The 22,605-nt window shown below is 50.4% G+C and overlaps 1 protein-coding gene across 3 annotated transcripts in view; it reads right to left on the bottom strand.

The window, feature by feature from the left end:
- SREK1 (splicing regulatory glutamic acid and lysine rich protein 1) overlaps positions 1-22,605 on the bottom strand; it is a 423,414-nt gene that overhangs the window by 50,605 nt on the left and 350,204 nt on the right. For all 3 annotated transcript variants that reach the window (XM_069222929.1, XM_069222949.1, XM_069222938.1), the window contains one exon: positions 18,086-18,178. In XM_069222929.1, coding sequence (XP_069079030.1) covers positions 18,086-18,178 — 93 coding nt within the window. The remainder of the gene's footprint in view (positions 1-18,085; positions 18,179-22,605) is intronic.

The raw sequence follows: 22,605 nt of genomic DNA, 5'->3' as shown, positions 1-22,605 counted from the left end.
AGCCTGTAGGAAAGTAGCATCTTTCTGACATAGTTACCCCCACTTTTTGTCTGGTGCCATTGTGTTTAGACTTTAGTAAATGGGACCCTGTTAATCAGGACCCCAGTGTCTGTGCTCTTTCCTCTAAACTTGGTTGCTGGTAAAATTTCACACCCACAATTGGCATACTGGTGCACCCATGTAAGGTCCTAGTATATGGTACTTAGATACCCAGGGCATTGTACACCAGGGTCTTCCCACGGGCCTCAGCATGTAATATGCCACCCACGGGAGCCCATGCCAACTGTGTCTGCAGGCTTACCATTGCGGCCTGTGTGAAATGGTGCATGCACCTTTCACTTCAGATATAAGGCTTGCCTTACATCACAGTCACTGCACTTGGACATTGTAAGTCACCCCTCTGGTAGGCTCTCCAGCCCAAGGGCAGGGTGCATGTCCCCGAGTGTGAGGGTACTCCTGCATGAGCAGGGTACCCCTATAAACCCCAGACTCCATTCCCTGGGCTTTGTGCGGGAAGCCATCTTAAGGTATGTCGTGGACACTGGTCAACAAGAGTGGTCCAACTATATAATGACTTCTCCGAACCTAGGCATGTTTGGTATCAAACATGTTAGAATCATGCAACTACACTGATTCTAGTGTTAGCTGCATGATCCCATGTATTCTAGGGGTTCCTTAGTGGATCCCCAGTTCTGCCTGTACAGCCTTACGGGGTCTGGCTGCCAGCCCATGCTGCTGCCAACCCCAGACACTGTTCTGCACTCCTGCTGATTAACCTAATTCAAACAGGGGAAGGCAGAACAAAGGATTTCCTGCAAGAGAGAGGTGTGATCACCTCTCCCTTTGAAATAGGTGTTTCTGGGCTGGGGTGGCCTCCCAGAGCCATCAGATTGCTTTGAAGGGCGCATTTGGTGCCCTCCTTGCACAATCAGATTTGCACCAGTTCAGGAATCCTCAGTTCCCACACTGGCGCAAAACACACAAAGGACGAGGGAGAGACCATACCCCTGTCCAGCTCCTCCCTCAGGGAGGTGCTCAGAGCTCTGACGGGTAGCCACTTGATTCTGACATCTTGACATTAAGACATGCAGAGGCCGCTGGGAGCATCTGACTGGTTAGGCCACATAGATGGCGTCCCTGACCAAACGCTTTGGGCACCCAACGCTGTTGTGCACTCTGCACCCATCCACACCGGGTTTACGGCCGGTGCTGCCTTGGACTGTGCCCAGTACTCACCTTAACTCCTGGAGATTGGTCTTGTAAGTCACTGAATTCTACCTGTTTGCAGAACTTCTTCTTCCTCCCATAGGATAACATTGCAGAACTCCGAAATTGCAGTGTCTACTTTTTAATGTAAAAAGAATTCCTATTTTAAAACATGCTTAACTGAACGATTTTTGTCTGATGCCTAAACATACCTAAAGATACCTGTTATAGTTATACATTGATCATTGCAGATAGTAATCAACCTCCTTTTAGGGTTACTTAAGGGCTCCCCCGAGGGAGGGGCCTCAGATTCGTCGAGCAAGACTCTACAAGGAACTCTCTGCAAGACATCTACTCCTCCTGGCCTCCGGAACCACTGCTGGTCCACATTTTGAACTGAAACAAGACTGTATCCAGTTGGGAGGGCTCCCACTGCAACATTGTCCCTCCAGCTCCTGCAATAATTCATCAACCTCTGTGGCTGTGCATCCCTCAGGGTCACAAAAACTCTGCCTGCATCCAAGAAGCAAGAAGGAATCTCCCTTTGAGTGAAGGAGTCACTACCCTGCATCCGCAGGTACCTCAAGACAATAATGACCAGCTGGTGGATCCTGCTGTCCCACGGACAATGAAAAAGCACTGCTCACAGGTGGTGGTTCTGTGGACCTCCCTCGGTCTCCTCCTTGCTTTCTAACCAACTTGTGAGACAGGTGGCCCTCGTTACAGCCATTGGAACTTAACCCCTCCACCCTGCGACTGTTGCTCTTGCCAAGGCTTGCTGGCTCTTCATCCAAGAGATCTTCAGGCTCCAAGAAGCCCCAGCCTCCAGCACTCTGCAACTTGAAAATCAGCTACCAATCTACAGATCCTGAGACGTGGAACTCCCGTTTTGTTGTGCTGTTGAGGCCTCCCTGCAACTCCCTGTGCCTGCTGCCAGTGGGTCACTTGTGAGTTCTCCAACTACAGTTGTCTTTCATCCCTGCTGAAGGCCTTCCCTGACTCCCTTTTAAGGGTTGATCCACTAGGACCTTGCTAGCCTTAAAAAACCTAAATCTTTCTTGCAGCAACTATTTTTGTTTGCCAACACTTGTTGGTGGCGCTGTCGGCCACCTGCAATATGGCGATTGATATGGGACAGCTTGTGGACGAATCCAAGGATCTCCTGCATCTTCTGGACTCTGCAGATGAACTTCTTCCTTCACCTTGTAAAAGGTACCCATGGCACCAAGGGCCCTGTGGCTAGGGAAGGTCCCTAAGGGCTGCAGCATGTATTATGCCACCCTGGGGATCCCTCACTCAGCATATGCACACTGCCTTGCAGCTTGTGTGTGCTGGTGGGGTGAAAAAGGCTAAGTCGACATGGCACCCCACTCAGGGTGCCATGCCCATAAACCACTGCATGGGGCATAGGTAAGTCACCCCTCTAGCAGGCCTTATAGCCCTAAGGCAGGGTGCACTACACCACAGGCGAGGGCATAGCTGCATGAGCAATATGCCCCTATAGTGTTTAAGTCCATTCTTAGACATTGCAAATGCACTGTAGCCATATTAAGTATATGGTCTGGGAGTTTGTCATTACGAACTCCACAGCACCGTATTGGCTTTACTGAACACTGGGAAGTTTGGTATCAAACTTCTCAGCACAATAAATCCACACTGATGCCAGTGGGGGAGTTCTTGAAAAATGCACACAGAGGGTATCTTAGAGATGCCCCTACTATGTTAGCCCAACTGCTAGTGTAAGACTGACCGGTCTGTGTCAGCCTACCACTTTCAGATGAGTTTCTGACCACATGGGGTGAGTGCCTTTGTGCACTCTGTGGTCAGAAATGAAGCCTGTCCTGGTGGAGGTGTTTCACACCTCCCCCTGCAGGAGCCTCAACACCTGGCGGTGAGCCTCAAAGGCTCAAGCCTTGGATTACAGTGCCCCCACGGCACTCCAGCTGGTGGAGATGCCTGCCCCCGGATACAGCCCCACTTTTGGCAGCAAGTCCAGAGGGAAAATTAGGAAAAACAAGGAGGAGTCACCCCCTCAGCCAGGACAACCCCTAAGGTGTCCAGAACTGAAGTGACCCCCTCACCTTGAGAAATCCTCCCTCTTGCTTTGGAGGATTAGGACCAAAAGGGATATGAATGTGCCCCCCTCGCCAAAGGGAGTGGGCACAAGGAGGGTGTAGCCACCCTCAGGGACAGTAGCCATGGGCTACTCCCCCCTGACCCTAACACGCCCCTAAATTTAGAATTGAAGGGCCCACCCCTGAACCCAGCTCACCATTTTCCTGGCTACCTAGAAAAAGAAGAAGGACTGCTAAGTTGAAAACTCCCAGCAGAGATAAGGAAGACGGCAATTGCTTTGGCCCCCAGTCCTACTGGCTCGTCTCCTACTTCAAAGAACCTGCAAGAAAAACAGCGATGCCCAGCGACCTCAGGCCAACTCCAGACGACTGCCCTAAACCCAAAAGGACCAAGAACTCCCTCCTGAGGACAGAGGCTCTTTGCAAAAGAAACTTTCAACCAAGGACTCCGACCTCAATCCAGATTTGTGAGTCCTGAACCCCTGTGCACCAGACGCCCACAGCCTGTGTATAGGTGGTCCACCCAGCAAGAAAGGGTCCCCCGGCGATTGGGAACAAGAGCCCATCCTGGGGTGACTCCTCCAAGCCCCCACGACGACGCCTGCAGAGGGAATCCAGAGGACCCCACCTGACCGCACGTTCCGGACGAAGATAACCAACACCTAAAAAACCACTCCACATGCAGGCCCTGGAATTTTTTTACCCCCAGTGAAGCAGACCAGCAGGCGGCCCTCTTCCCTGTCTGACAAGTGGTGCGCCTGAGATCCCCCTCCCCGGCCCGACCTACAGCCTCTGAGTGACCCCTGGGGTCCCCCCCATAGACTTGCATTGGAAACCTGACGTTCTGTTTGCACCCTGCACCCGGCTGCCCCATGGCCGCTGAGGGTGTGTGTGTGTGGTGCCTACTTGTGGACCCCCCCATGCTCTTCTAATACCCCCTGGTGTGCCCTCTGAGTTGTGTGTACTTACCTGCTGGCTGGCTGGATTTAGGGTCCCCGCTATCTCCATAGGAGCCCACGTTAACTTGGCACTCCTTAGACCTCTGCACCCGACTGACCCCGTGTTGCTGGTGGTGGGTGTTTGGGGTTAACTTGAACCCCGAACGACAGACTACCTAAAACCTGGTGATAGGAACTGTAAGTTGAATACTTACCTGTAAAACTCTACAATCTTTTCTTCCCTCAGGCACTGTTGAAAATCCACTTTTAAAATAGCTTTTTGCCATTTTAAAGAAAACTGTATACATTGTTGATTCCATTCAAAGTTCTAAAGTATAACTATGCAAAGTACATTACATTTTATGTACTTACCTGCAAACCTTGCGTGTAAGGAAATGCCTCCTTGGCATGGTTACCCCCTGACTTTTTGCCTTTGCTGATGCTAAGTTTTGATTTGAAAGTGTGCTGAGGCCTGCTAACCAGGCCCCAGCACCAGTATTCTTTCCCTAACCTGTACTTTTGTTTCCACAATTGGCACACCCTGGCATCCAGGTAAGTCCCTTGTAACTGGTACCCCCTGGTACCAAGGGCCCTGATGCCAGGGAAGGTCTCTAAGGGCTGCAGCATATCTTATGCCACCCTGGGGACCCCTCACTCAGCACAGACACACTGCTTGCCAGCTTGTGTGTGCTAGTGGGGAGAAAATAAGTCGACCTGGCACTCCCCTCAGGGTGCCATGCCAACCTCACACTGCCTACAAGTATATTTAAGTCACCCCTCTAGCAGGCCTTACAGCCCTAAGGCAGGGTGCACTATACCATAGGTGAGGGCATAGGTGCATGAGCACTATGCCCCTACAGTGTCCAAGCAAAACCTTAGACATTGTAAGTGCAGGGTAGCCATAAGAGTATATGGTCTGGGAGTCTGTCATGCACGAACTCCACAGTACCATAATGGCTACACTGAAAACCGTGAAGTTTGGTATCAAACTTCTCAGCACAATAAATGCACACTGATGCCAGTGTACATTTTATTGTAACATACACCCCAGAGGGCACCTTAGAGGTGCCCCCTGAAACCTTAACCGACTATCCGTGTAGGCTGACTAGTTTTAGCAGCCTGCCACACACCAGACATGTTGCTGGCCACATGGGGAGAGTGCCTTTGTCACTCTGTGGCTAGTAACAAAGCCTGTACTGGGTGGAGGTGCTTCACACCTCCCCTTGCAGGAACTGTAACACCTGGCGGTGAGCCTCAAAGGCTCACCCCCTTTGTTACAGCACCCCAGGGCACTCCAGCTAGTGGAGTTGCCCGCCCCCTCCGGCTACGGCCCCACTTTTGGCGGCAAGGCCGGAGGAGATAATGAGAAAAACAAGGAGGAGTCACTGGCCAGTAAGGACAGCCCCTAAGGTGTCTCTGACTTTTAGAAATCCTCCATCTTGCAGATGGAGGATTCCCCCAATAGGATTAGGGATGTGCCCCCCTCCCTTCAGGGAGGAGGCACAAAGAGTGTGTAGCCACCCTCAGGGCTAGTAGCCATTGGCTTCTAACCCCCAGACCTAAACACACCCTTAAATTTAGTAGTTAAGGGCTCCCCAGAACCTACGAACTCGGATTCCTGCAACCTAAGAAGAAGAGGACTGCTGAACTGAAAACCTGCAGAGAAGACCGAGACAACAACTGCTTTGGCCCCAGCTCTACCGGCCTGTCTCCCCACTTCTAAAGACACTGCTCCAGCGACGCGTTCCCGGGGTCCAGCAACCTCTGAAGCCTCAGAGGACTACCCTGCATCTAGAAGGACCAAGAACTCCTGAGGACACCGGCTCTGTTCCACAAAGACTGCAACTTTGCAACAAAGAAGCAACTTTGAAACAACACACGTTTCCCGCCGGAAGCGTGAGACTTTGCACTCTGCACCCAACGCCCCCGGCTAGACTTCTGGAGAACAAACACCATAGGGAGGACTCCCCGGCGACTACGAGACAGTGAGTAGCCAGAGTTGACCCCCCTGAGCCCCCACAGCGACGCCTGCAGAGGGAATCCCGAGGCTCCACCTGACCGCGACTGCCTGCTTCAAAGACCCAACGCCTGGTTAAGACTCTGCACCCGCAGCCCCCAGGACCTGAAGGATCTGACCTCCAGTGCAGGAGCGACCCCCAGGAGGCACTCTCCCTTGCCCAGGTGGTGGCTACCCAGAGGAGCCACCCCCCCTTGTCTGCCTGCATTGCTGAAGAGACCCCTTGGTCTCCCATTGAATCCTATTGCGAACCCGACGCTTGTTTGCACACTGCACCCGGGCGCTGAGGGTGTACTTTCTGTGTGGACTTGTGTCCCCCCCGGTGCCCTACAAAGCCCCCCTGGTCAGCCCTCCGAAGACGCGGTGTAAGGAAATGCCTCCTTGGCATGGTTACCCCCTGACTTTTTGCCTTTGCTGATGCTATGTTTTGAATTGAAAGTGTGCTGAGGCCTGCTAACCAGGCCCCAGCACCAGTGTTCTTTCCCTAACCTGTACTTTTGTTTTCACAATTGGCACGCCCTGGCATCCAGGTAAGTCCCTTGTAACTGGTACCCCTGGTACCAAGGGCCCTGATGCCAGGGAAGGTCTCTAAGGGCTGCAGCATATCTTATGCCACCCTGGGGACCCCTCACTCCGCACAGGCACACTGCTTGCCAGCTTGTGTGTGCTAGTGAGGACAAAACGAGTAAGTCGACATGGCACTCCCCTCAGGGTGCCATGCCAACCTCACACTGCCTATGCAGTATAGATAAGTCACCCCTCTAGCAGGCCTTACAGCCCTAAGGCAGGGTGCACTATACCATAGGTGAGGGCACCAGTGCATGAGCACTGTGCCCCTACAGTGTCTAAGCCAAACCTTAGACATTGTAAGTGCAGGGTAGCCATAAGAGTATATGGTCTGGGAGTCTCTCAAACACGAACTCCACAGCACCATAATGGCTGCACTGAAAATTGGGAAGTTTGGTATCAAACTTCTCAGCACAATAAATGCACACTGATGCCAGTGTACATTTTATTGTAAAATACACCCCAGAGGGCACCTTAGAGGTGCCCCCTGAAACCTTAACCAACTACCCGTGTAGGCTGACTGGTTTTAGCAGCCTGCCACACTCGAGACATGTTGCTGGCCACAAGGGGAGAGTGCCTTTGTCACTCTGTGGCTAGTAACAAAGCCTGCACTGGGTGGAGATGCTCTCACCTCCCCCAGGCAGGAGCTGTAACACCTGGCGGTGAGCCTCAAAGGCTCACCCCCTTTGTTCCAGCACCACAGGGCACTCCAGCTAGGGGAGTTGCCAGCCCCCTCCGGCCACGGCCCCACTTTTGGCGGCAAGGCCGGGGGAAATAATGAGAATAACAAGGAGGAGTCACTGGCCAGTCAGGACAGCCCGTAAGGTGTCCTGAGCTGAGGTGACTAACTTTTAGAAATCCTCCATCTTTCAGTTGGAGGATTCCCCCAATAGGGATAGGAATGTGACCCCCCCTTCCCCTTGGGAGGAGGCACAAAGAGGGTGTACCCACCCTCAGGGCTAGTAGCCATTGGCTACTAACCCCCCAGACCTAAACACGCCCTTAAATTTAGTATTTAAGGGCTCCCCTGAACCTAGGAACTTAGATTCCTGCAACTTACGAAGAAGAGGACTGCTGAGCTGAAAAACCCCTGCAGAGAAGACAGAGACACCAACTGCTTTGGCCCCAGCCCTACCGGCCTGTCTCCCTCCTTCAGAAGAAAACTGCTCCAGCGACGCTTTCCCCAGGACCAGCGACCTCTGAATCCTCAGATGTAAGGAAATGCCTCCTTGGCATGGTTACCCCCTGACTTTTTGCCTTTGCTGATGCTATGTTTTGAATTGAAAGTGTGCTGAGGCCTGCTAACCAGGCCCCAGCACCAGTGTTCTTTCCCTAACCTGTACTTTTGATCCCACAATTGGCACACCCTGGCACCCAGATAAGTCCCTTGTAACTGGTACCTCTGGTACCAAGGGCCCTGATGCCAGGGAAGGTCTCTAAGGGCTGCAGCATGTATTATGCCACCCTAGAGACCCCTCACCCAGCACAGACGCACTGCTTACCAGCTTGTGTGTGCTAGTGAGAACAAAATGAGTAAGTCGACATGGCACTCCCCTCAGGGTGCCATGCCAGCCTCTCACTGCCTGTGCAGTATAGGTAAGACACCCCTCTAGCAGGCCTTACAGCCCTAAGGCAGGGTGCACTATACCATAGGTGAGGGTACCAGTGCATGAGCACTGTGCCCCTACAGTGTCTAAGCAAAACCTTAGACATTGTAAGTGCAGGGTAGCCATAAGAGTATATGGTCTGGGAGTCCGTTTTACACGAACTCCACAGCACCATAATGGCTACACTGAAAATTGGGAAGTTTGGTATCAAACTTCTCAGCACAATAAATGCACACTGATGCCAGTGTACATTTTATTGTAAAATACACCACAGAGGGCACCTTAGAGGTGCCCCCTGAAACTTAACCGACTATCTGTGGAGGCTGACTGGTTCCAGCAGCCTGCCACACTAGAAGACATGTTGCTGGCCCCATGGGGAGAGTGCCTTTGTCACTCTGAGGCCAGTAACAAAGCCTGCACTGGGTGGAGATGCTAACACCTCCCCCAGGCAGGAGCTGTAACACCTGGCGGTGAGCCTCAAAGGCTCACCCCTTTGTCACAGCCCCCCAGGACACTCCAGCTAGTGGAGTTGCCCGCCCCCTCCGGCCCCGGCCCCCACTTTTGGCGGCAAGGCCGGAGAAAATAATGAGAATAACAAGGAGGAGTCACTGGCCAGTCAGGACAGCACCTAAGGTGTCCTGAGCTGAGGTGACTAACTTTTAGAAATCCTCCATCTTGCAGATGGAGGATTCCCCCAATAGGATTAGGGATGTGACCCCCTCCCCTTGGGAGGAGGCACAAAGAGGGTGTACCCACCCTCAGGGCTAGTAGCCATTGGCTACTAACCCCCCAGACCTAAAAACGCCCTTAAATTTAGTATTTAAGGGCTCTCCCTGAACCTAGAAACCAGATTCCTGCAACAACAAGAAGGACTGCCTAGCTGAAAACCCCTGCAGAGGAAGACCAGAAGACAACAACTGCCTTGGCTCCAGAAACTCACCGGCCGGTCTCCTGCCTTCCAAAGAACTCTGCTCCAGCGACGCCTTCCAAAGGGACCAGCGACCTCTGAATCCTCTGAGGACTGCCCTGCTTCGACGACGACAAGAAACTCCCGAGGACAGCGGACCTGCTCCAAAAAGACTGCAACTTTATCCAAAGGAGCAGCTTTAAAGAACCCTGCAATCTCCCCGCAAGAAGCGTGAGACTTGCAACACTGCACCCGGCGACCCCGACTCGGCTGGTGGAGAACCAACACCTCAGGGAGGACCCCCGGACTACTCTACGACTGTGAGTACCAAAACCTGTCCCCCCTGAGCCCCCACAGCGCCGCCTGCAGACGGAATCCCGAGGCTTCCCCTGACCGCGACTCTCTGAAACCTAAGTCCCGACGCCTGGAAAAGACCCTGCACCCGCAGCCCCCAGGACCTGAAGGACCGGACTTTCACTGCAGAAGTGACCCCCAGGAGTCCCTCTCCCTTGCCCAAGTGGAGGTTTCCCCGAGGAAGCCCCCCCTTGCCTGCCTGCAGCGCTGAAGAGATCCCTTGATCTCTCATTGACTTCCATTGCGAACCCGACGCTTGTTCTAACACTGCACCCGGCCGCCCCCGCGCCGCTGATGGTGAAATTTCTGTGTGGGCTTGTGTCCCCCCCCGGTGCCCTACAAAACCCCCCTGGTCTGCCCCCCGAAGACGCGGGTACTTACCTGCTGGCAGACTGGAACCGGGGCACCCCCTTCTCTCCATTGAAGCCTATGCGTTTTGGGCACCACTTTGAACTCTGCACCTGACCGGCCCTGAGCTGCTGGTGTGGCAACTTTGGGGTTGCTCTGAACCCCCAACGGTGGGCTACCTTGGACCAAGAACTGAACCCTGTAAGTGTCGTACTTACCTGGTAAAACTAACAAAAACTTACCTCCCCCAGGAACTGTGAAAATTGCACTAAGTGTCCACTTTTAAAATAGCTATTTGTGAATAACTTGAAAAGTATACATGCAATTGAAATGATTCAAAGTTCCTAATGTACTTACCTGCAATACCTTTCAAACAAGATATTACATGTTAAATTTGAACCTGTGGTTCTTAAAATAAACTAAGAAAAGATATTTTTCTATACAAAACCTATTGGCTGGATTTGTCTCTGAGTGTGTGTACCTCATTTATTGTCTAGGTGTATGTACAACAAATGCTTAACACTACTCCTTGGATAAGCCTACTGCTCGACCACACTACCACAAAATAGAGCATTAGTATTATCTCTTTTTACCACTATTCTACCTCTAAGGGGAACCCTTGGACTCTGTGCATGCTATTCCTTACTTTGAAATAGCACATACAGAGCCAACTTCCTACATCAGAGGACTGCCCTGCTTCCCAAAGACCAAGAAACTCCCGAGAACAGCGGCCCTGTTCAACAAAGACTGCAACTTTGTTTCCAGAGGAGCAGATTTAAAGGCTCCTGCAATCCCCGCAAGAAGCGTGAGACTTGCAATACTGCACCCGGCGACCCCGACTCGACGAGAAACAACGCTACAGGGAGGACCCCCCGGCGACACTGAGACTGTGCGCAACCAAAGTTGCCCCCCCTGAGCCCCCACAGCGACGCCTGCAGAGGGAATCCCGAGGCTCCCCCTGACCGCGACTGTCTGAATCCAAAATCCCGACGCCTGGAAAAGACCCTGCATCTGCAGCCCCCAGGACCTGAAGGATCGGAACTCCAGTGCAGGAGTGACCCCCAGGAGGCCCTCTCCCTTGCCCAGGTGGTGGCTACCCAGAGGAGCCCCCCCCCCCTTGCCTGCATCGCTAGGAAGACCCCTTGGTCTCCCATTGAAACCTATTGAAAACCCGACGCATGTTTGCACACTGCACCCGGCCGCCCCAGTGCCGCTGAGGGTGTACTTTCTGTGCTAACTTGTGTCCCCCCACTGGTGCCCTACAAAACCCCCCTGGTCTGCCCTCCGAAGACGCGGGTACTTACCTGCTGGCAGACTGGAACCGGGGTACCCCCTTCTCCATTGGAGCCTATGTGTTTTGGGCACCACTTTGAACTCTGCACCTGACCGGCCCTGAGCTGCTGGTGTGGTGACTTTGGGGTTGCTCTGAACCCCCAACGGTGGGCTACCTTGGACCCCAATTTGAACCCCGTAGGTGGTTTACTTACCTGCAAAAACTAACAATAACCTACCTCCCCCAGGAACTGTTGAAAATTGCACTGTGTCCACTTTTAAAATAGCTATATGTGTTTTATGTAAAAAGTATATTTGCTATTGTGATTATTCAAAGTTCCTAAAGTACTTACCTGCAATACCTTTCAAATGAGATATTACATGTAGAATTCGAACCTGTGGTTCTTAAAATAAACTAAGAAAATATATTTTTCTATACAAAAACCTATTGGCCTGGAATTGTCTTCGAGTGTGTGTTCCTCATTTATTGCCTGTGTGTATGTACAACAAATGCTTAACACTACTCCTTTGATAAGCCTACTGCTCGACCACACTACCACAAAATAGAGCATTAGTATTATCTCTTTTTGCCACTATCTTGCCTCTAAGGGGAACCCTTGGACTCTGTGCATACTATTCCTTACTTTGAAATAGTGCATACAGAGCCAACTTCCTACACGCGGGTACTTACCTGCTGGCAGACTGGAACCGGGGCACCCCCTTCTCCATTGAAGCCTATGCTTTTTGGGCACCACTTTGACCTCTGCACCTGACCGGCTTGAGTTGCTGGTGTGGTAACTTTGGGGTTGCTCTGAACCCCCAACGGTGGGCTACCTTGGACCCAAACTTGAACCCCGTAGGTGGTTTACTTACCTGCAAAAACTAACAAACACTTACCTCCCCCAGGAACTGTTGAAAATTGCACTGTGTCTAGTTTTAAAATAGCTATATGTCATTTATGTGAAAATTGTATATGCTATTTTGTTAATTCAAAGTTTCTAAAGTACCTACCTGAAATACCTTTCATTTGAAGTACTGTTTGTAAATATTGAACCTGTGGTTCTTAAAATAAACTAAGAATGAAAATGTCACTTACCCAGTGTACATCTGTTCGTGGCATCAGTCGCTGTAGATTCGCATGTTTTGCATAGCTCGCCATCTGGTGTTGGGCTGGAGTGTTACAAGTTGTTTTTCTTCGAAGAAGTCTTTCGAGTCACGGGACCGAGTGACTCCTCCTTTTGTCTCCATTGCGCATGGGCGTCGACTCCATCTTCGATTGTTTTTTTTCTATACAAAAACCTATTGGCCTGGAATTGTCCGAGTGTGTGTTCCTCATTTATTGCCTGTGTGTGTACAACAAATGCTTAACACTACCCTCTGATAAGCCTACTGCTCGATCACACTACCACAAAATAGAGCATTAGAATTATCTCTTTTTGCCACTATCTTACCTCTAAGGGGAACCCTTGGACTCTGTGCATACTATTCCTTACTTTGAAATAGTGCATACAGAGCCAACTTCCTACATTGCGGTTCTAGAAATAAATTAACAAAACATTTTTCTGTATTGTAGGAAGTTGGCTCTGTATGTGCTATTTCAAAGTAAGGAATAGCATGCACAGAGTCCAAGGGTTCCCCTTAGAGGTAAGATAGTGGCAAAAAGAGATAATACCAATGCTCTATTTTGTGGTAGTGTGGTCGAGCAGTAGGCTTATCAAAGGAGTAGTGTTAAGCATTTGTTGTACATACACACAGGCAATAAATGAGGAACACACACTCAGAGACAAATCCAGCCAATAGGTTTTGTTATAGAAAAATATGTTTTCTTAGTTTATTTTAAGAACCACAGGTTCAAATTCTACAGGTAATATCTCATTTGAAAGGTATTGCAGGTAAGTACTTTAGGAACTTTGAATCATTACATTAGCATGTATACTTTTTACATAAAACACAATAAGCTGTTTTGAAAGTGGACACTTAGTGCAATTTTCACAGTTCCTGGGGGAGGTAAAGTATTGTTATTTTTAACAGGTAAGTAGGTCACTTACAGGTCTCAGTTTTGGGTCCAAGGTAGCCCACCGTTGGGGGGTTCAGAGCAACCCCAAAGTTACCACACCAGCAGCTCAGGGCCGGTCAGGTGCAGAGGTCAAAGAGGTGCCCAAAACACATAGGCTTCAATGGAGAGAAGGGGGTGCCCCGGTTCCAGTCTGCCAGCAGGTAAGTAAGGGTCTTTTCCAGCCGTCGGGAAATGGAGTTCAGGCAGTCGCGGTCAGGGGGAGCCTCGGGATTCCCTCTGCAGGTGTCGCTGTGGGGGCTCAGGGGGGACAACTTTGGTTACTCACAGTCTTGGAGTCGCCGGAGGGTCCTCCCTGAGGTGTTGGTTCTCCACCAGTCGAGTCGGGGTCGCCGGGTGCAGTTTTGCAAGTCTCACGCTTCTTGCGGGGAGTTGCAAGGGTCTTTAAATCTGCTCCTTGAAACAAAGTTGCAGTTCTTTTGGAGCAGTGCCGCTGTCCTCTGGAGTTTCTTGTCTTTCTTGAAGCAGGGCAGTCCTCAGAGGATTCAGAGGTCGCTGGTCCCTTGGAAAGCGTCGCTGGAGCAGGTTTCTTTGGAAGGCAGGAGACAGGCCTGTAAGTCTGGGGCCAAAGCAGTTGGTGTCTTCTGTTCTTCCTCTGCAGGGGTTTTTCAGCTCAGCAGTCCTCTTCTTCTTGTAGTTTCAGGAATCTAAATTCTTAGGTTCGGGGGAGCCCTTAAATACTAAATTTAAGGGCGTGTTTAGGTCTGGGGGGTTAGTAGCCAATGGCTACTAGCCCTGAGGGTGAGTACACCCTCTTTGTGCCTCCTCCCAAGGGGAGGGGGGCACATCCCTAATCCTATTGGGGGAATCTTCCATCTGCAAGATGGAGGATTTCTAAAAGTTAGAGTCACTTCAGCTCAGGACACCTTAGGGGCTGTCCTGACTGGCCAGTGACTCCTCCTTGTTGTTCTCATTATTTTCTCCGGCCTTGCCGCCAAAAGTGGGGGCCGTGGCCGGAGGGGGCGGGCAACTCCACTAGCTGGAGTGTCCTGCGGTGCTGGCACAAAGGGGTGAGCCTTTGAGGCTCACCGCCAGGTGTGACAGCTCCTGCCTGGGGGAGGTGTTAGCATCTCCATCCAGTGCAGGCTTTGTTACTGGCCTCAGAGTGACAAAGGCACTCTCCCCATGGGGCCAGCAACATGTCTCGGTTGTGGCAGGCTGCTGGAACCAGTCAGCCTACACAGATAGTCGTTTAAGGTTTCAGGGGGCACCTCTAAGGTGCCCTCTGAGGTGCATTTTACAATAAAATGTACACTGGCAGCAGTGTGCATTTATTGTGCTGAGAAGTTTGATACCAAACTTCTCAGTTTTCAGTGTAGCCATTATGGTGCTGTGGAGTTTGTGTAAAACAGACTCCCAGACCATATACTCTTCTGGCTACCCTGCACTTACAATGTCTAAGGTTTGGCTTAGACACTGTAGGGGCACAGTGCTCATGCACTGGTGCCCTCACCTATGGTATAGTGCACCCTGCCTTAGGGCTGTAAGGCCTGCTAGAGGGGTGACTTATCTATACTTGCATAGGCAGTGAGAGGCTGGCATGGCACCCTGAGGGGAGTGCCATGTCGACTTACTCATTTTGTTCTCACCAGCACACACAAGCTGGCAAGCAGTGTGTCTGTGCTGAGTGAGGGGTCTCCAGGGTGGCATAAGACATGCTGCAGCCCTTAGAGACCTTCCCTGGCATCAGGGCCCTTGGTACCAGGGGTACCAGTTACAAGGGACTTATCTGGGTGCCAGGGTGTGCCAATTGTGGAATCAAAAGTACAGGTTAGGGAAAGAACACTGGTGCTGGGGCCTGGTTAGCAGGCCTCAGCACACTTTCAATTCAAAACATAGCATCAGCAAAGGCAAAAAGTCAGGGGGTAGCCATGCCAAGGAGGCATTTCCTTACAGCAGGCCTCAGCACACTTTCAATTCAAAACATAGCATCAGCAAAGGCAAAAAGTCAGGGGGTAACCATGCCAAGGAGGCATTTCCTTACATGTATAAACTGCACTCTGCCGATGCAGGCAGGGCACAGGGGGGGTTCTCGGGCCAGCCACCGATTGAGCTAGGATGAGGGCCGCCTACTGGTCACTCCTGCACCGGTAGTTGGTTCCTCTCAGTCCCTGGGGCTGCGGGTGCAGTGTCAAGGCGTCAGGTTCCTTTGTTAACAGGCAGTCGCGGTCAGGGGGAGCCTCTGGATCCTTACTTCAGGCATCTCTGTGGGGGAGCAGGGAGGTCGACTCAGGGTGCCCACGTTGTTGGAGTCGCCTGGGAGTCCTCTCTGCAGCGTTGGTTTCTCCAAACTCGAGCCAGGGCAGTCAGGTGCAGAGTGCGAAGACTCACACTTCTGGCGGGAAGTTGGAGTCTCTTTAAAATTGCTTGTTTTGTTGTTGTTTCCGGACAGAGCCGCTGTCCTCTGGAGGTTCTTGGCCCTTTAGGTGCAGGTCAGTCCTCTGAGTCCTCAGAGGTTGCTGGTCCTGCTGGATGAGTCACTGTGCAGGTTGTTTGAGTCTGGAGAGAGGCCAGTAGGGCTGAGGCCAAGTCAGTTGTTGTCTCCGTCGTCTCTGCTGGGCTTTCAGGTCTTTCTTCAGGTAGCAGGAATCTGATTTCCTGGGTTCAGGGTCGCCCCTAAATATTCAATTTAGGGGTGTGTCGAGGTCTGGGGGCAGTAGCCAATGGCTACTGTCCTGGAGGGTGGCTACACCTTCTTTATGCCTCCTCCCTGACGGTAGGGGGGCACATCCTTATTCCTATTGGGGTAATCCTCCAAAACCAAGATGGAGGATTATTTAAGGCAGGGGTCACCTCAACTCAGGACACCTTAGGGGCTGTCCTGACTGGTGGGTGACTCCTCCTTGTTCTCATTATCTCCTCCGGACTTGCCGCCAAAAGTGGGGGCTGCGTCCAGGGAGGGGGGGGGGTGGGGGCATTTCCACTAGCTGGAGTGCCCTGGGGCATGTTAAAACTAAGCCTGAGCCTTTGAGGCTCAATGCTAGGTGTTATAGTTCCTGCATGGGGGAGGTGTGAAGCACCGCCACCCAGTGCAGGCTTTGTTTCTGGCGTCAGAGAGCACAAAGGCTCACACCCCATGGGGTCAGAAACTCGTCTCAGTGGCAGGCTGGCACAGACCAGTCAGTCTTGCACTGAAGGGTTGGGTAAAAATACAGGGGACATCTCGAAGAATACCTCTGTGTGCATTTCTCAATAAATCCCACACTGGCATCAGTGTGGATTTTTTGTGTGCTGAGATGTTTGGTACCAAACTTCCCAGTAATGAGTGTAGCCATTATGGAACTGTGGAGTTTGTGTTTGACAAACTCCCATACCATATACTCTTTATGGCTACCCTGCACCTACAATGTCGAAGAATTTGCTTAGACACTGTAGGTGCATAGTGCTCATGCAGCTATGCCCTCACATGCGGTATAGCGCACCCTGCCTTAGGGCTGGAAGGCCTGTTAGAGGGGTGACTTACGTATGCACAGGCAGTGGTTTGTGGGCATGGTACTCTGAGGGGACTACCATGTCGACTTAGTCTTATTCTCCCCACCAGCACACACAAGCTGTGAGGCAGTGTGCATGTGCTGAGTGAGGGGTCCCCAGGGTGGCATAATACATGCTGCAGCCCTCAGAGACCTTCCTGGCAACAGGGCCTTTGGTACCAAGGGCACCATTTACAAGGGATTTATCTGTGTGCCGGGGCTGTGCCAATTGTGGAGACAAAGGTACAGTTTAGGAAAGGAAAACTGGTGCTGGGGCCTGGTTAGCAGGGTCCCAGCACACTTTCAATCATAACTAGTATCAACAAAAGGCAAAACGTTAGGGGGTAACCATGCCAACAGTGGCATTTTCCTCCACATATGTAACTTGGCCTTGTGGTTATGCCTTGGGTGAAGCGGGTTAGGCAAGGAGAACAGTCTTATCTCAGCCCTCCTGAAATCTGAACTTGCACCTCCCTCGAAGTTTTCTCTAAGAAACTTAAAACTTGTCTCTTTTAATTGCTGTGAGTGCCTCTATTTTAAAATAAGTGTAACATATTAGTAAGAATAAGTAAAATAAGCATAATCATGGTATAACCCATGACTTCATTAGCACCAACCTATTAATACAGAGAAAACTGGAATGGATACATGAAAACAGAAAACCATTCTGTTTTACTTTGCGTTTGAAAAACAGGCAGCACAAGTGAAATACAAAGATGCAAGATTAAATAGTGGCATTTTGTGCTTTGAATCCCTAAGTTGTTTAAAAAAAAAGAAAACATGAACGCCACATTTGGAGCAAGAGTCCTTTGTAGATTTTGTGCAGCGAATTTAGAGACTGCTCTGAAGGGGCTGGGTACATCCATACAGGGGCAAAGTATGAAACGGATCAAGCTTTTTTTTCTTGGAAAAAAATAAATTCACTGGAAAATCAGTTTAAGATTAGTTACGTTTCAGCAGGGGTAAGGGGTAGGGCTGGTTGGGAAGGTGACACTGGTTTTCACCTGCACACAACATATACCAATACAGGATGTCACGGTTATGCTCAGAATTACCCTTTCCAAAAGGAATATGAACAAAATATGTCGATCAAGAGTAAAACATGACTGTGGTTACAATTTTTTTGCGGAACCATAACTTGTTTTTAATTTGTGCTTTCTCTTTAAATTTATAAATATACACACAACTTTTTATACATGCACACCCCCACCCAATGTTAAATAGGTTTATAAACCTAAATGAATAAATACCTTCTTGGAGATGGTGATCTGGAAGATCTTCTCTTCTGTTTGGATGTTTTTGGAGACCTCGTGTGACTTCTGCTCCTTCTCCTGCGACGGTCTCTGAAAATTATTTCCCAAAAAATGAATTCACAATTGCATCTTTAATGCAAATTACCAATTAGTCAGCTATCCATTATCTCATGAAACAACAAGCTAACATTCAACTAAAAACGCAAGATGGTTGCAGTTAGGAAACCAGCCCATTAAATGCCTTCTTAGATTCTTGTTAACCTGTGTAGACCATACTCAGTACCCCAAATTAGCACAGTTTTGTATGCGGCTGTGGGAAGCTGGCCTGGTGAGTGGTGGTTACCTATGGTACTTACACCTTATACCAGGTATCACCTCTTAGTGAAGTGTAGGCAGTGTCTAGAAGCCAGGCTCTCTAGAGGTAGCTCTGGATGAGCAGCCAAGGATTATCTAGGAGACATTCAAAGCTCATGCAATACCTCTGTAGTCACACAGCACTTACGCACGTGAAAGAAAACACTCAGTAAACACTCAGTTGTACAAAAATAAAGGTACTTTACTTTTGGCACAAATCACCACAAAATTCTAGACAGGTGCCCCACATTAGGAGGTACTGCACTAAATATGGACACTAGCAATCAGAAATAGACATAGAAAAGGTTAGAAAACAGTGCAAACAGTAATAACCAACAGTGACCTTAGGGGAGCATAAACCATATACTAAAAAATAGGAATGCGAAGAAGGTACACCCACCTAGGTAAATACAATGTGTAGAGCAGAGCTGGGAGTACTAGGAAACCACAAAGGTAAGTAACAGAAGACCTCCCCCCCCCCCCTCAGGGACCAGGAATGCAGGAGTAAAACACTATTTTCCCCAAACCACCAAAAAGGAAAAAAAGAAGACACCCAGAGAAGACTAAAAGAAAAACAGCGGTGGATTCCTGAAGAAAAAGGACCTGTGGAGAGAGAGAAACTAGTGCATAAGTCACAGTGGAGTCGAGGAGGCACTACCCACCCAGCTGCGGATGCAGGAGTTGGTTGACGGTAATGAAGAACAGGCCAGCACTGCAGATCGGGAACCGGAGAAGAGTTCCAGATGGACGCAGAAGATGTCCCTTGCTGGAAGGAGGATTGCAGACAGGTGTCGGTGCAGTATTTCCACCAACAAGCCTTGGCAAAGGCAAATTTGCAGTTAGTGGAAAAGAGGTGCTGCCGGGAACCAGCCAGGCCCAGGAGGAATCTACCCAGGAGGGGGAGTCACAGGGGACCTTCAGCGTCACTGGAACAGAGGCAGCACCCACAGGAGTCCCACAGGACAGGGGCACAGAAGTCGCAGAATGAGCCCACGCAGCACTACAAAAGCGCATTCCACACTGCAGGAGAACTACGCAGGAGGTTGTGCTTTGCAGGATAGAGTGCTGGAGCTACACACCACCTGAAGATCCCTTGGAGGAGATGCAAACAAGCCTTGGCAGCTGCAAGAGTCGCAGTGCACAGGAGTACTGTCCTGCTTGGGAAGGCAAATGCTTACCTCCACCAAAGCTGGACAGCTGGTACAGAGGACGAAGAGGACTACTCCTGACCACCACCCGTGATGCAGGATTCATGTAGCTCAGAGAGGAGAGGGGATCAACGCACCCCGTCGTCACTTGTCATAGGTGCCTGCGATTGCAGGGGAGTGACTCCTTAACACCAAAGGAGATTCCTTCTTCTTGTGCAGGCTGAAGAGTTGCAGTCTTCTGAGGATGCACGGCGAGGAAATTGCTGCAAAGCTGGCAGGAGCCCTGGTAACAATGTTGCTGAAGAGTCCTTTCTTCTTGGAAGCAGCTTGTCGGGTCCTGGAGGTTCCAGTCACAGTTCCGGAGTCCAGAAGTCGGAGTGAAGGTTGCAGAGAAGTCCTAATGGAGTCTTGCAAGCCGAATCTGAGGACCCACCCAAGAGAGACCCTAAATAGCCCTGAAAGGGAGATTGGTCACCTAACCAGGTAAGCACCTATCAGGAGGGGGCTCCGACGTCACCTGTCTAGCCTGGCCACTCAGATGATCGATCCCAGAGTTCCCTGACAACCTTAGATTCAAGATGACAGAACCCAGGGATCCTCTGGAGGAGCTCTGGGCACCACCCCAGGGGTGGTGATAGACAGGGGAGTGGTCACTCCCCTGTCTATTTTCCAGTTTCGCGCCAGAGCAAGGACTGTGGGGGGGTCCCTGAACCGGTGTGGACTGTTTTTTGCATGGAGGGCACCAAATGTGCCCTTCAAAGCAAACCAGTGGCTTGGGGAGACTACCCCTCCGAAGCCAGTCACACCTTTTTCCAAAGAGAGAGGGTGTTAACCTCCCTCTCCCAAAGTAAAGCCTTTGTTCTGCCTTCCTGGGCTTGATCAGATCAAGCAGTTGGAGGGCAGAAACCTGTCAGAGGGGTGGCAGCAGCTAGCCTGCCCGGAAAACCCTCTAAGACTGGTGGAAGCAATGCTGGAGGTCCTCTAAGGAGCCCCCAGAGTGCATGGCTTCATTCTTCCAGTACTTGCAATAGTACTGGGGTGTGATTCCAACATGTTTGATACAAAACATGCCCAGGTTTGGATTTACCATTATGTAGCTAGACATAGGTACTGACCTACGCCACTACCATGCGTAAAATGGCGTCCCGCACTCACAAAATCCAGGAAAATCGATCTGCAGTTTGTGGGAGCCCCTCTGCTAGTGCAGGGGAGCCCTCACACACAGGTACCTGCACCCTGCCCTCTGGGCTGAGAGGGCCTACTATAGAGGTGACTTACAGTGACCTGGTGCAGTGATCTGTAGTGAAAACTGGTGCATGCACCTGGTTCATGCAGACTGCAGTGGCAGGCCTGCAGAACCCTTTGCATGTGCTCCCTATTGGTGTCAGAATAACTGCTATAGTGCATAGGGATCCCCTGGAACCCCAATGGCCTGGGTACCTAGGTACCATATATGAGCTACTTACATGGAAATGGGGGGTGGGGCAGTATGCCAATGGTGGCAAGAAAAAGGTACAATTTAGAGGAGAGAGCAAAACTATTGGAGTCCTGGTTAGCAGCATCCCAGTAGACACAGTCAAACACACTGACAACAGACAGAAAATGTGTGTATATGCTGTGTGACGACAATGGTATTGCATGAGCTTTGCATGTCTCCTAGATAAGCCTTGCAGGCTCATCCACAGCTACCTCTAGAGAGCCTGTCTTCTAGACACTGGCTACACTTCACTAAGAGAGGATACCTGGACCTAATATAAGGTGTAAGTACCTTGGGTACCCACCACACCAGACCAGCTCCATAATGGCTTCGGTGAATACTAGGAAGTTTAGAATCAAACTTCTCAGCACAATAAACCCACACTGATGCCAGTGTGGGATGTATAAAAAAATGCACACAGAAGGCTTCTTAGAGATTCCCCCTGGATGTTAGCCAAACTGCTATTGTTGGACTGACCGGTATGTGCCAGCCTACCACTTTCAGACACGTTTTTGGCCACATGGGGTGAGTACCTTTGTGCACTCTGTGGTCAGAAACAAAGCCTATCCTGGGCACACCTACAGGAACTGTAACACTTAGCGGTGATCCTCAAAGACTCAAGCCTCGGATTAGTGCCCAAGGAAGCACTATATCTCATTTTGATATAGAATATACAGAGCCAGATTCCTACATGACAACTATCCAAGAGTACTAGAAAGGCACCGCTCCAATAGGAGGTAACACACTAGATATGTACACTCGTAATCAGAAATAGGCATAAATAGCAATAGAAAACAGTGCAATAGTGTAGGAAGCTGGCTCTGTATATACTATAACACAAATATATATACTGTGCACAGAGTCCAGGTGTTTCCCAAGAGGCTTGACAGAGGCAATAATAGATAATACTAATGTTCTATTTGTGGTAGTGTGGTCGAGGAGTTAGGCTTATCAGAGGGTGGTGTTAAGCATTTGTTGTACAGACCCAAGCAATAGAATAAACACACTCAATGACTTAACTCCAGACCAACAGGATTTTATATAGAAAAAAATATTTTTATCTACTCTGAATTCGGTCTACCAGCAGGTAAGTACCCGAGGCTCAGAGGGCAGACCAGGGGTGATTAGAGGAGCACTGGAAGGTCCCCAAGTAGGCACCAATCCCACATCCTCAGGGGCACTGGGGCGGCCAGGGAAGAGGGCCGCTTGTTGACAGTCACTGCACTGGGAGTCGATTTCCCCAAGGCCTGGGGGCTGCGGTGCAGTGGGTCCTTTGGCGTTAGTTATCTTCGTCCAGTGTTGTCGTGGTCAGGGGAGCACTCGGGATTCCATCTGCAGGCGTCGTCGTGGAGAAGTCAGCCCAGGGTGGACACATCATCTGAGTCGCCTAGGGGTCCTGTAGGAAGTTGGCTCTGTATGTGCTATTTCAAAGTAAGGAATAGCATGCACAGAGTCCAAGGGTTCCCCTTAGAGGTAAAATAGTGGTAAAAATAGATAATACTAATGCTCTATTTTGTGGTAGTGTGGTCGAGCAGTAG

This window comes from Pleurodeles waltl, chromosome 1_1, assembly GCF_031143425.1.
Source record: "Pleurodeles waltl isolate 20211129_DDA chromosome 1_1, aPleWal1.hap1.20221129, whole genome shotgun sequence".
In the NCBI taxonomy this organism is placed as follows: Eukaryota; Metazoa; Chordata; class Amphibia; order Caudata; family Salamandridae; genus Pleurodeles; species Pleurodeles waltl.
The sequence above is the reverse complement of the archived record's forward strand: the minus strand, read 5'-3'. Positions and strand labels throughout refer to the sequence as shown.